Raw genomic sequence first — 12,654 nt, 5'->3', positions numbered from 1 at the left:
GTGGATACCTCACACCTGCTCTCAATAGAGCCTTCTAGTGTCCAGTGAGGGTCGGGCTGTCATTATTCTCATCTTACAGATAGAAGAATTGAGGCTTAGACTCACTTAAGGCCATACAGTTAACCTGTATGGCTAAGGATTTTGATCAGATTTATTTGACACCAGACACCTAAGCATTAGGCTTTCTGTTCTGCTGCCCCCAAGGTCCATTCCAACTATGCCCTACCCAGACTACAAGATGGGGGGCTCTGCAGCATATTCAACTTCCCTGAATTGGTGTCTGCCCTTAATTATTTTTGTTTTCTAATTATCAGCAAAAATAAAACCAAGAGAGCTTTGCTTGTTTATTTTAAGTCTGAATCAACTGAAAAAACCAAATCTGCTTTCCACCCCTGGGTTCTTGGTGTCCAAGTTGCTAGCTGCTGTGGGGACCATTCATTCTTTCTCCCTGTTTCCCTGCTTCCATCGGCACAGCTGCTACCACTAGGCCATCAGCAATATTAGCAGGTAGAGAGGCAAAAGGAGATTGTCTATCTGAGTAGTGTATGCTTCCAGGAGGGATACAGTGCTGATGGACCCCAAAATCCAAGCATAACTGTGGTTCAGGTCCACTCCACTGTCAAAGACTAAGATCAGAGCTACAGAGATGATTTGTGCGAATATAGATGTCATAGTCCCCTCAAATGTTTTCTTAGTTCCTGGCCAGCGGATCTCCCCCATGGTGCTGCCAAATATGGAGGCCACAGTATCACCCACACCCACAGCCAGGACCCCAGCATAGGGGACCAGGGCTCTCGCTCCTCCCAGGCTGTCCTTCTGTGTACAGGGCCTGGGAATCAGCCAAATGGGAAGAGACATGCCCAGAAGCAGGTAGATGTGTGTTAGGATAAGGGGTCCACTGTCCCGTTCGTCCAGGAAGAGGGACAGGAGGCTCCGCAGAGTGTGACCCAAGGGCTTGATTCGGAAATAGCGCACATACTCCAGGAAGATGAAGACTGCCAGACATACAGTGGCAGCCACATATAGCAGTGGCCGGTCAAAGATGATACCTGGGATGTAAGTGGCTACCACAATGAAGTGGAAGTATTTTCTTGTAATGGTAGGAGCCTTGTGCTTCTTGGACTCAGAAGATGACCGCTTAGCATTCTGGTACAGCACCACCATGCAGGCCATGGTGGCCAGCAAAGACCAATAGGCTAGGAGGTAGATTCGAGTTTCTGTGTAGAAGAGGAACTGAAGAAGCCAGAGCAGGGGGTTCCTACGAATGAGCCAGTGCAGCCAGGGCAGAACCACACCCAGGCCTAGCACACAGGTCATGAGGTGGAAGAAGATGGAAGAAGCCCACGTGCCTGAGTCCATGAAGACAAAGAGGGTGCTGAAGAAGACACCCATGAGCACCATCCCTACCACCACCACCAGCAGGAAGAAGTCCACTGGGTCCCCTTGGCTTTCAGTCAGAGAGCGCTTGATGAGTTGGTTGAGGAGGAAGCTAATGCCACCCAATACCAGCAGTGCTTCCCCAGGAGTGAAGCATCGGGGCAGCAGGTACAGCAGGATCATGTTGAGATAAACAAATATCAGCAGGACTTCCAGGACCTCGATCACCTCGCCCACACTGAGGGAGTGCTTCATAATATAAATGATAATGCCTCCGGCCAAACCCGAGATGGCACAAGTATTGGTGGGCACTGGGCGAGTGATGCCCAGTGCCAACACCGAGGAGAAGAGGGCCACTGCCATGCCAGTGGCTGCAACCACAATGCCGAAGCGCTCGAAGTATGGGTTCCCCGCAGTCTGGCAGCGCTCCTTCATGACCAACCCAAGCAAAGGCATGACCATGGAGGCCGGCAGCAAGCCACTGTTCGCGGACATTCGGAACTGGAAAACGGCATTCCCCTGCTGGAGCAGCCGGTCCCACTTGTACTGGACGTAGAAGGCCTGGACTGCGAGGGCCACGGCGCACCAGGAGTATCGGTCCCACACCGCAGCGTGGATGCTCAGTACCACCGCGAACACCACTGCAGCCTCCGCCAGCACCGAGCCGCTCAGCGGAAACCCAGACTCCGGGACTGAGGGAGGGCACTGTCGGGTCATGTCTCTAGGCCTGGGGCTCTAGGGGCAGGCAGCTTGGTGACTAGGGACGCCTTGGCCTCTGGGGCCCTCAACCAGCCAAGCAGAGTGCGTGCGTGCAGCAACTTCACCCAGCCAGCACCCTCTCCAGCTTCCAAAAGGGTGCTCCACCACGGGCCACTCTGAGGCCTGACAGCCGGCGCCCAGTCACCCTCCACCGCTTCCAACCTACGGGGTAGCAGACGTTTGCACTCTTCACCTCTCACAGGCTCCACCGCCTCCACCGCGGACGCCTCTCAGCCCTGGGCAGCGCCATCTTGACAGTCCCATCCTGGGCCCGCCCCGCCGTCACGTGACGGAAAGCCCCGCCCCTACCCGAACGGTGCGGGGTCACGTGGGCCCGGCGTATGGGGGCGGGGCTAGGGCGCGCGCGCGAAGATGGCGGCTGCCGCCGGTGGGCCGTGTGTGAGGTGCGGAGTGGGGCGCGGCGGCGGGGTGGCCGTGAGGCGCCGGGTGGGAGCAGGGCGGGAGCTGGAAACGGGATTCAGCGGCAGTGGCGGCAACGAGCCCAGGCTGGGTGGACGGACGCCCGCCGGGGAGGCGGTTAAGTCCAAACCGTCCCCGCTCGCGGGGCTGAGGACACTTCTGGAGCGGGCCGGCCACTCTCCTTCCCTTTCCGCGGTCCTGATGCCTCCCGTCTCCCCACGCTTCCTCCACCACGCTCCGTGTAGGCGCTGCGGGACATTTCGGGGTCGCCTGGAAGACACCCCCTGCCGGGCCCCGCCTCGGGTGTGCCTTGCCCACACCGCGGGTCCTTCCCGCGGGCGTCCTTAGTTCCCGCCTTCTTTTATTTTTGGCTGATGCCGGTATTGATTCAATCAGCAGACATGCCTTCATCTTCGGACACAAGGTGAATTATTACAAAACAAACACACGATTCTCACTTAAGGAGTGCTCTTTTTTTTTTGAGCCAAGGTCTCTTGTACCGAGGGCTGGCCTTGAACGCCCATCCTCTTGCCTTTGCTGCCTTAGTGCGGAAATTACGGACATGAATTACAAGACTTGCTTGCCTTTAAAGCGCGCTTACTAGCGCCAGGCCCTGGGAAGGTGCCTTGCAGGCGTTATCTCATTCATTTCTCATAACTAGGAGAGAGGCGCCTCCTGTTACACATGACTCAGAAGTCCAATTCATACATAGACAGCCCCCCTCTGCCTCTCGTGATAATCCCCATGAGGATCCAGGTCGAAGGCTGACGGACAAAAACCATAACCAGACCTCTGTGCTCATTACATCTTCCATATTATAGACAATACTCCCCACTCCTAAAACTTAAACATACCTGTTACCTGGAATTGATTCTGCTAACTTTATTTGGCTTCCTGCTGAACCCTTAAACATGCAGACAAACACGTCAGTGTCTCACACATTGCCTGTCTTTCTGTAGGTCAGCCTCTTCGCCTTACAGTGGTAAAATTTCCTTTGGAGTGTCTTGTGATCCTTGTGAGGGTCAGTTCGGTTTCCTTCCCTCTGCTGTTTTATGCTAGTCCTTGTATCCACAATTATGGATACATACTTATATGAAACTTTAAAAAATGAATTTTTCAAAAGGAAAGGAAAAATTTGGCTTGCCAGCAGGCTTTCATCATATTGAAGAGCTTACCAAACCCATCCTTGAGGCTGGACTTTGACTGATCGTAGGGTTTTTATCTTATTTTTATTTCGAGGTCCTAGGGGGTCAAACCCAGGGCCTCAGGAATGCTACGCAAGCACTTTATTATTAGCTACAACCTGGGGGCTCCTAGAAGGAGGATTCTCGGCACTGCCTTGGAGCGTGATATTTAGCACTGGAATATCCCTAGTAGTTGGGAATAGTGGTCTCTTTAAAGACCTGAGATCCAGACCAAGAAAAGTCCATTCTGTTCCTTTTGCCTATTGCTCTATGGTTGACCTTAGTCACTTTTGCATTTCCAAATGGGAATCTTTAATCTTTGTGTGGGGGTGGGTGTGTATGTGGAGGCTGTTGGGTGTCTTTCTTAGATCTCCATTTTACCAAGGCCTCCTGATCAGTCTGGAGCTTGCTGATTCAGTCTAGCAAGCCATTTTAGACTCAGCTTCCCAGGTCTCCTCCTCCTGAGCATTGGGGTTACTGTGGGCTGTCACACCTGCCTAGTTGTTGTTTTTTTTTTGTAAGTGCTGTGGATCTGAATCTGGTCTTCACGTCAGGTGCTTTGTTTGAGCCATCTCAGTCCTGTGTTGTTTTTTAGAGGCTTATGGAAGTAATGGGGAAGCGTAGTGTAGTGTATGTGGCCTAGGCTGGTCTGGCACTGCAGCCCTCCTGCCTCAGCCTTTCTGCTGTTGCAGGTGTGTGCATAGGAGTCAGCACTGGTGAATGACACTAGAATGATGCTCTTTAAACCACCCAGAATCTTGTGGAAGTCACTCAGAAGGTTGGTTTGAATGTTGGTGTTTTGAGGTCTTGGTGTTTTGGAAGTCTGAGTGGGGCAGGTATGTGAACAAAGTAAAGCCACTCTTTGAAAAGCTGTTGCTATTGCTGGGCCCAGTGTGCTGAAGCACACATTTAATCCCAGCAGAGGCAGGCTGATCTCTGAGTTCCAGAGCTGATAGAGCTACACAGTAAAATGCCTGTCTCAAAAATGTTAAAGGCTGGGACTAGAGAGATGGCTCAGAGGTTAAGAGCACTGTCTTCTCTTCCAGAGGTCCTGAGTTCAATTCCCAGCAACCATCTATAATGATGAGCTCTGGTGCCCTCTTTTGGCCTGCAGGCAAAACATTATACATAATTTAATTTTTTTTTTTTTTTTAAGTTAAAAGCTGTTGCTCCTAAGCTGAAGTCCTTGTTTACAAGAACGGCGCAGCTCTGTGGAGTCGGGTAGACAGTAACTGCATTTACTCTATGGAGAATGTAACTGTTTCTCAAAAGGACTGTTTCACTAGAATAATTTGGATAGCTCATTCTTCTCCAGATGGACTCTGATTGTTCTTTACTTTCTATCCAAAAGTTTTCTTTAAAACCTTTTTCTTGAACATTTTATTTATTGTTTCTTAGGTCTATGAGTGTTTTGCCTACATATGTGCATCACTCTTGTGTAGTGCCCTGGAACTGGAATTACAGAGGATTGTGAGTTACCTTGTGGTGCTGGGAATTGAACCTGGGTTCTAAGAACAACCAAGTGCAGCCTAAGTTTATGTGCATCAGGTGTGTTAGTGCCCACAGAGGCAGGCATTGATTCATCTAGGGCTGGAATTACGGCCAGTTGCTGCTGAGCAAAATACAGCTGGACTTTCTTTGGACTGCCAGCTCCTGAATAGTGACATGAGACTTTTTATTAGTTATGAAAGCTTGGCTTTAGCTTAGACTTGTTCCCAACTAGCTCTTAAAACTTAAATTAATCCATTTATATTCATCTGCATTCTGTCATGTGGCTCATTACCTCTCCTCAGTACTGTCTGTCTGACTTCCTCTTTTATCTGGGTGGTCAATCTCCCGTACTTCCAATCCTTTCCCAGAGTTCCTATCTCCGGAAGTCCTACCTATCTTCTCCTGCCTAGCTGTTGGCCATTTAGCTTTTTATTAAACCAACCAGAAGGTGCCTTAGGCAGGTGAGGAAGGACAGAGACACATCTTTACAGTGTACAAAAAGATTATTCCAACAAGTCATGAGCTGCTTGATGTGGGTGTTGGGAACTAAAGCCAAGTCGTCTGCAAGAGCAGTAATTGTTCTTAACTAAGCCATCTCTCCCGTTCTCATTTATTCATTTTTTTATTACAGTGTGTGCACACCATGGTGTGTGAGTGTAGGTCAGAGGACAGCTCTGGAATTCAGGTCTCCAGGCTTGTGTGACAAGTATTTGTGCCCACTGAGCCATCTCATCTGGCTGATCCTCTGACTCTTAGAAATAAAACTCTATGTTGTCTCCTAGGACTTTAGATTAATGGGCTATATGTTTTTTTATTTTTACATTTATTTATGTATTTACTTACTGTGTACATGTGGGTGTCTGCTTAGGAGTACATGTGGAGGTCGGGACAACTTGTTGGAATCGGTTTCCTCCTTCTACCATGTGGAAGAGTCTTGGAGATTCATTTCATCAGGCTCAGTGATAGGCACTTTTACCCATTGAGCCATCTTGTTGGCCTATCAATGTATTCAAAACAAAACAAAACAAACTTACTGTGTGCATACACTCACAGGAGAGAGCATGAATATGGTACCATGGCAGGTAATCAGAGGACACTTTTGCTAGTCAGTTTTCTTCTACTGTGGGGTCTAGGGGTTGAGCACAGGTCACAAGGCTTTTGCAGCAAGAGCTGTACCACCTTGCCAGCCCAGTCAGTGCATTTTTTAAATCTTGTTTGTGAGGCTAGATACTTACTTTCAGTGACTTAGTTTCTCCCCTGTACACTTAGTTCCTGTAGGATATAGGTAGAAGTCCATTTGGACTGCATATCCAAGCTGCAATATAATAAAATCATGAGGACTCTGTAACCAAAATTTATTATGTCTCATCCAGTCTCAGCTGTTCCCATGTAGAGGGATCAGCATACATATCAGCCTGTCCTGTAGTCTTTCTTGGCTTCCTTCCTCATGTCTGTAGCCAGGAACCTTAGGAGGTCTTTCCCAGTCAAAAATGATCTTTATTAGTTTTGAAGGAAACACAGCTTTTGTTTCCTATGGAAACAAAGGCATAACCTCTTCCCTAAAGCAATGTATTTTTTGACTTCCATTTTAAAGTTAAGACATCCACAAAGTACATAGGCTGGTTTAATTCAGCAATCCTTTTCACAGTCCACTGTTTCTCAGCAGGTATTGTAGGTATTGTTTTCTTTTTCATTAGCATTTAAAATTCAAAATCAACAAAGCACTACATAGGATCCAAACCCCTGTGTATTTCCCATCTTTATGTGGCTTTTTAATTTTTTTATATTACTTTACTCATTTTTTTTTTTTTTTCTTCAAGACAGGGTTTCTCTGCGTAGTTTTGGTGCCTGTCCTGGATCTCGCTCTGTATACCAGGCTAGCCTCAAACTCACAGAGATCCACCTGGTTCTGCCTCCCAAGTGCTGGGATTAAAGGCGTGCGCCACCAATGCCCGGCACTTTACTCATTCTTTAAAGACTTTATTTTTAAAAATTTATTTTTATGTACATTGGTGTTTTGCATACATGTATGTCTGCGTAAAGGATATCAGATCCCCTGGAACCTGAATCACAGATAGTTGTGAGCTGCCATGTGGGTGTTGGGGATCGAACCTGGGTCCTCTGGAAGAGCAGTCAGTGTGCCCAAGATGTTATTATTTTTAAACTGTTTTTTTCTATGATTTGTCAGTACTCATTTTTTTTGCTTTTTTCAGCACCTAAGCACCTTTTAAAGCATACTGTTCCTTTTAAGAGGTTTTCTATGTTTGGACCTGGCTTTACTAAGTACTTGCAGAGTTCTCTGACTGCATGAGACAATTTGTTTCTCCCCTACTGCCCCCAAGACAGAATTTCTCAGTGTAGCCCTGGCTATCTTGGAACTCTGTAGACCAGACTGACCTTGAACTCACAGAGATGCGCCTGCCTCTGCCTCCCAAGTGCTGGGATTAAAGGCATGCCCCACCACCACCCAGCTTGTGAGACAAATCTTAAACTGTTAGGTAGCAGCTAGGCCCTGCTCTGTGTGGTTACAGCGCTGACTCCACACCCCTTTGTTCCCTGAGTGCCTAGCCTCATGCTTGAGGGTACCGGCAGGAGCCTCAATTTACCACCCCGGTGCTGGGAAGTTGCTTAGCCCATTTTCTGGAATCCCTGCAAGCATCAGCTGTTGGAGAGGCTGAAGGTCCAGAAGGCACATGTGGCTGCTCCAGCTGGCTTGACTTCTCAGTCTGTGTGGTCATGCCATGCATTGAACACAAAAGGTTGTAGTACTTTCATCAGGACTACCAATTCGCAAGTAAGGACACAGAGACTTACTGTTAATTATAAAAGCTCAGCCTTAGCTTAGGCTTGTTCCTAACTAGTTCTTTGTTTTGTTTTGTTTTTGTTTGTTTATTTTTTCAAGACAGGGTTTCTATGTGAAGTTTTAATGCCTGTCCTGTATCTCACTCTGTAGCCCAGGCTGGGCTGAAATTCACCTGGCTCTGCCTCCCAAGTGCTGGGATTAAAGGTGTGCACCACTGCTGCCCAGCCCTAACTAGTTCCTATAACTTCAGTTAACCCATATTTTTAATCTGTATTCTTCCATGAGGCTTGTTACCTCACCTCCATACTGCCCATCCTTCCGAGTCTGGTGCCTCTGCCTTTTTTGTTCCCAGAGTTCTCTTGTTGCCTGGAAGTCCCGTCTATACTGTTCCTGCCCAGCTATTGGCTGTTCAGCTTTTTACTACACCAGTCACAGCAATACATCTTCACATAGGGTGAAAATATCCCACAACAGAGATGGCTTACTGGTTAAGAGTATTAGCTGCTCTTGCAGAGGACCAAGGTTCGATTCCCAGCATCTACATTGATGCTCAAAACTGTATGTAACTCCAGTTCTAGAGGATATAACACCTGTTTCTGGCCTCCTTGGACATTGCATGCAAGTGGTGCATAGGTATACATGCAGACTAAACACCCATACATGTCAATAAAAATAACAATAAATGATCCCACACCCACACACCAAAGAAGAAACAAGATAAAAAAGAACAGAACACCTTTTCATTTGTTTGAAAAGGTAAAGGCCAGGTGTGGTGGTATACAACTTTAATCTCAGCACGGGAGGTAGAGGCAGGCGGATCTCTATGAGTTCGAGGCCAGCCTGGTTTACAGAGTGAGTTCCAGGATAGCCAGGGCTACAGAGAGAAACCCTTTTTCTTCTTCTTTTTTTTTTTTTGGAGCTGAGGATCGAACCCAGGGCCTTGTGCTTGCTAGGCAAGCGCTCTACCACTGAGCTAAAACCCCAACCCCGAGAAACCCTTTTTCAAAAAATTAAAAAAAATTTGTGTATGTATATGTCTGTGTTTGTCACCCTGTGTTGTGCATCTATGGAAGCCAAAAGACATTGTTGAAGCTCCTGAAGCTAGAGTTACAGCAGTAAGTAGTGAGCTGCTTGACGTGGATGCTGGGAAACCAACTCAGGCTCTGGAAGAGCCGCAAGCACTCTTAACTGTGGAACCATCACTCCAGCTCCTCCTTTTTTCTGTTACAGGGTTACGTGTATACCAGGCTGTCCTTGAACTTGTTATGTAGCTGAGGGTGTCCCAGAACTCCTGATCTCTCTGCCTCTAGTCCTAGGATCATAGGTGTGGTGCCATCTGGTCTGGTTATGTGGTGCTGGGAATGGAATCAAGGGCTTGTGATTGCTAGACAAGCACTGTGTTCATTGAGCTACAATTCCTGCCACCGAGAATTAGAATTTTCAAAGAAACACTGGGCCCACAGCCTCATGTGTAGTGAGTGAGTCTTCTCTTGTCCCTCCAACCAGCTCCCAAATAATAACATGGAGACTTACTAATTACGAAAGCTCTGCCTTTAGCTTAGACTTGTCTCAAGTAGCTCTTAAAACTTAAGTTAACCCATTTCTATTTATCTACCTTCTATCATGTACCTCTCTTCCATCTGGTACCTCCTGTTTCCTCTCCGTGGCTCCTGGCTTCTCCTCCTTTTTTCTTCCCAGAGTTCTCTGTGCCCGTAAGTCCCGCCTATACCTCCTGCCTAGCTATTGGTGGTTCAGCTCTTTATTACACCAGTCACAGCAATACATCTTTACAGAGTACAAATATCCCACGATACTCATGCATACTAGACATACAGCAGTTGCCACTTTTAAATAAAGCCCTAGCTTTTTACATTTGTCAGTTCAGGCTTGTCAAGTAAGTAAGACAAAGTATAAGTATCCCTTGACAAAAGGCATGATAACTTTCAATACATCACTAAATTTTTTTAAAATATGGAACACTTCACGAATTTGTATGTCATTCTTGCACAGGGGCCATGCTAATCTTCTCTGTATCATTTCAATTTTAGTATATGTGCTGCCAAAGTGAGCACCATCACTAAATTTCTTTAGTGACCTTGTCTCAGTGTTATTATTTGAGGCTGGTTTACTATCAGCATAAAGAGAAACATTTGTTCCAATAACTGGATCTAATCTCCTGATTACTTTCTGAATTGTGAATGTTGTCCTGTTATCAGAAAAAGATTATAGGGATTGCAGTGTGCTGGTGTGGATTTAGTAGAATTGAACTTCTTTTCTTTCTTTTTTTTTTTTTTTTTAAAGATTTATTTATTTAGTATACAGAAGAGGGCGCCAGATCTCATTGTAGGTGGTTGTGAGCCACCATGTGGTTGCTGGGAATTGAACTCAGGACCTCTGGAAGAGCAGCCAGTGCTCTTAACCTCTGAGCCATCTCTCCAGCCCGAACTTTTTTTCTTAGAAGCATTATCTGTTAGGAAAGATTTGTAATTTTCAGATGTGTTTAAGCCTCTTTGATGGGAAAATCCTGAATGAGAGCCTTTGGCATACATGGCTCTAATACTTTGTGTTTTAGTCTTAATAAGGAAAATAATTTTCAGGTTTTTTTTTTTTTTCTCTTGAGCCTGTCTGGAGGGTGCATCTGTGCATAAAAGCATGTTCACATGTGTGTAGACAGGTGGGTATGTGTGGAGCCCCTAGGCTGATTGGAGCTTCTTTGATTTTATATGTTCCACTTCATTCATTGATGTGGAATCAGAGTTGAATCCAGGCTCATCAATATGGCATGTCTGGCTAAACCAGCTTGCTTTAGACATCCTTTGTCTCTGCCATCTAAATGCAGAGGTATCTGCTGTGTGCATTTACACACACACACACACACACACACACACACACACACACTCACACACACACATGAACACTGCACTCAATTTATATGGGTTCTGGAATCTGAACTCCCATCCTTATGCTTGGGCAGCAGGTGTTTTATTCACTGAGACATCTTCCCAGCCCAAGTTTTCATTTAATTTTGTGTGTGTATGTGAATGTGAATGATCACTCCAGCCCTTAGATTTTGTTTTTGAGCTAAAATCTCCTGTCTCCCAAGGTGACTGACTGTAAATTTGGTACTTGTTATATGGCTTTAACTTCTCTACTTCACAAGTGCTGGGATTATATGTAGTACTAGGATCAAACCAGAGGCCTTGTGCATGCCAGGTAAGCACTCTACCACTTGAGCAACATCTCCATCTCTTAGAACCCTTTACAAATACAATTATTTATTTTATGGGTATGTATGAATATGAAGGTCAGAGGAAGCCTTCTGGAGTTGTTCCTCTTTCAGCATATGGATCTGGTATTGACAAGGCTAGGCAGCAAGCACAGTTACTCCCTGAACCATCTCACCAGCCCATTGTTTTCCTGTTTCTGAAGATAGGGTCTCATGTAGCTCAGACTGGCTTTGAACTCCATGGGATTGGATGTCTTCTTCTTCTTCTTTTTTTTTTTTTTTTTTTTTTTTTTAATATATATTGGTGTGAGGATGTCAGATCTCCTGGAAATAGAGTTACAAATTATGAGCTTCCTTGTGATTGCTGGGAATTGAGCCCAGGTTTTCTGCAAGAGCAGACAGTGCTCTTAACCTCTGAGCCGTCTCTCCAGTCCCTGGATGTCTGTATTTGATTTGAAAAAGCCATCTAATAATGAAAGTAATAATAATTTTAAAATCTTTTGTTCTTACATTTTATGTTTACTTTGAATATCAAATTTCTTTTTTTTTTTTTTTTTTTTGCCAAGACAGGGTTTCTCTGTGTAGACTTGGCTGTCCTAGAACTCACTCTGTAGACCAGGCTGTCTTTGAACTCACAGAGATCTATCTTGCTCTGCCTTCTGAGTACTGGGATTAAAGACACGCATCACCACTGCCTGGCTGAATATCAAATTTCTTTAACTTTTTTTCTTTTTCTTAAAAGAGCAAAAACATTTCTGCTTTCTCACTTTTCAGGAGCAGTAGAGAACTCTGGACAATTCTACTTGGAAGGTCAGCTCTTAGAGAACTGGTGAGTGACAGTGTTCTTGAGCGATTTTTAGGATTTCTTTTATAGTGTTTATTAAAAAAACCCCAAAAACAGAAAAACCCCAAATGGACACTTGTTTTGTTGTGCAGCTACTGATATTTTCTGACTTTTTTTTTTTTTTTTTTGGTTTTTCGAGACAGGGTTTCTTGGTGTAGCTTTGGATCCTGTCCTGGATTGCACTCTGTAGACCAGGCTGGTCTCGAACTTACAGAGATCTGCCTGACTCTGCCTCCCGAGTGCTGGGATTAAAGATGTGCGCCACCACCACCCGGCTACTGACATTTTCTGAGTCGGCCTTTGTTTGTACCACGCTGGTCACTCTTCTGGGAAGATGCCTAGGACACTGTGAGGTTGCCTTGACCAGGCTGCAGAGTCTCTGCTCAGGCGGAGAAGGGCTGTCAGGCCCCTCTCATGCCTTCTTTTCTCTGTTGGCCTTTAGCTTCCAATCCATAGAGGCTGTGAGTTCTCAGATGGTCTCAAATACATGATCAGAGAAGGGTAGCAGCCATCATGTTGGTCCTTTGGCTTCTCACCTTTTGAGGAATGT

At 46.0% G+C, this 12,654-nt stretch overlaps 2 protein-coding genes and 1 non-coding gene across 4 annotated transcripts in view; 1 reads left to right on the top strand and 2 right to left on the bottom strand.

Annotated features, from left to right (window-relative positions):
- Nucleotides 1-324: 324 nt before the first annotated feature.
- Nucleotides 325-2,418, bottom strand: Dolk (dolichol kinase). Its single transcript, XM_036184856.1, has one exon. The coding sequence runs from the start codon at nucleotides 2,092-2,094 to the stop codon at nucleotides 484-486; it is 1,611 nt and encodes a 536-aa protein (XP_036040749.1). The 5' UTR covers nucleotides 2,095-2,418; the 3' UTR covers nucleotides 325-483.
- A 67-nt stretch (nucleotides 2,419-2,485) lies between these two features.
- The window catches only part of Nup188 (nucleoporin 188), a 56,963-nt gene continuing 46,794 nt past the window's right edge, over nucleotides 2,486-12,654 (top strand). The window contains exons 1-2 of one of the 2 annotated variants that reach the window (XM_036186240.1): nucleotides 2,486-2,540; nucleotides 12,035-12,089. In XM_036186240.1, coding sequence (XP_036042133.1) covers nucleotides 2,509-2,540; nucleotides 12,035-12,089 — 87 coding nt within the window. In that variant the 5' untranslated portion in view covers nucleotides 2,486-2,508. The remainder of the gene's footprint in view (nucleotides 2,541-12,034; nucleotides 12,090-12,654) is intronic. The other variant, XM_036186241.1, reaches the window with a different exon arrangement.
- LOC118583346 lies at nucleotides 10,000-10,106 on the bottom strand. Its single transcript, XR_004944917.1, has one exon. It is a non-coding gene; the product is annotated as a U6 spliceosomal RNA (small nuclear RNA).

The sequence above is a fragment of the Onychomys torridus genome, chromosome 4 (genome assembly GCF_903995425.1).
Source record: "Onychomys torridus chromosome 4, mOncTor1.1, whole genome shotgun sequence".
Taxonomy (NCBI): Eukaryota; Metazoa; Chordata; class Mammalia; order Rodentia; family Cricetidae; genus Onychomys; species Onychomys torridus.
Note: the sequence above shows the minus strand (reverse complement) of the source record. Positions and strands in the feature narration are given on the sequence as shown.

Coding starts and splice junctions, on each gene's coding strand:
- Dolk (XM_036184856.1), bottom strand. CDS start 2,094: ATGACCCGACAGTGCCCTCCCTCAGTCCCGGAGTCTGGGTTTCCGCTG.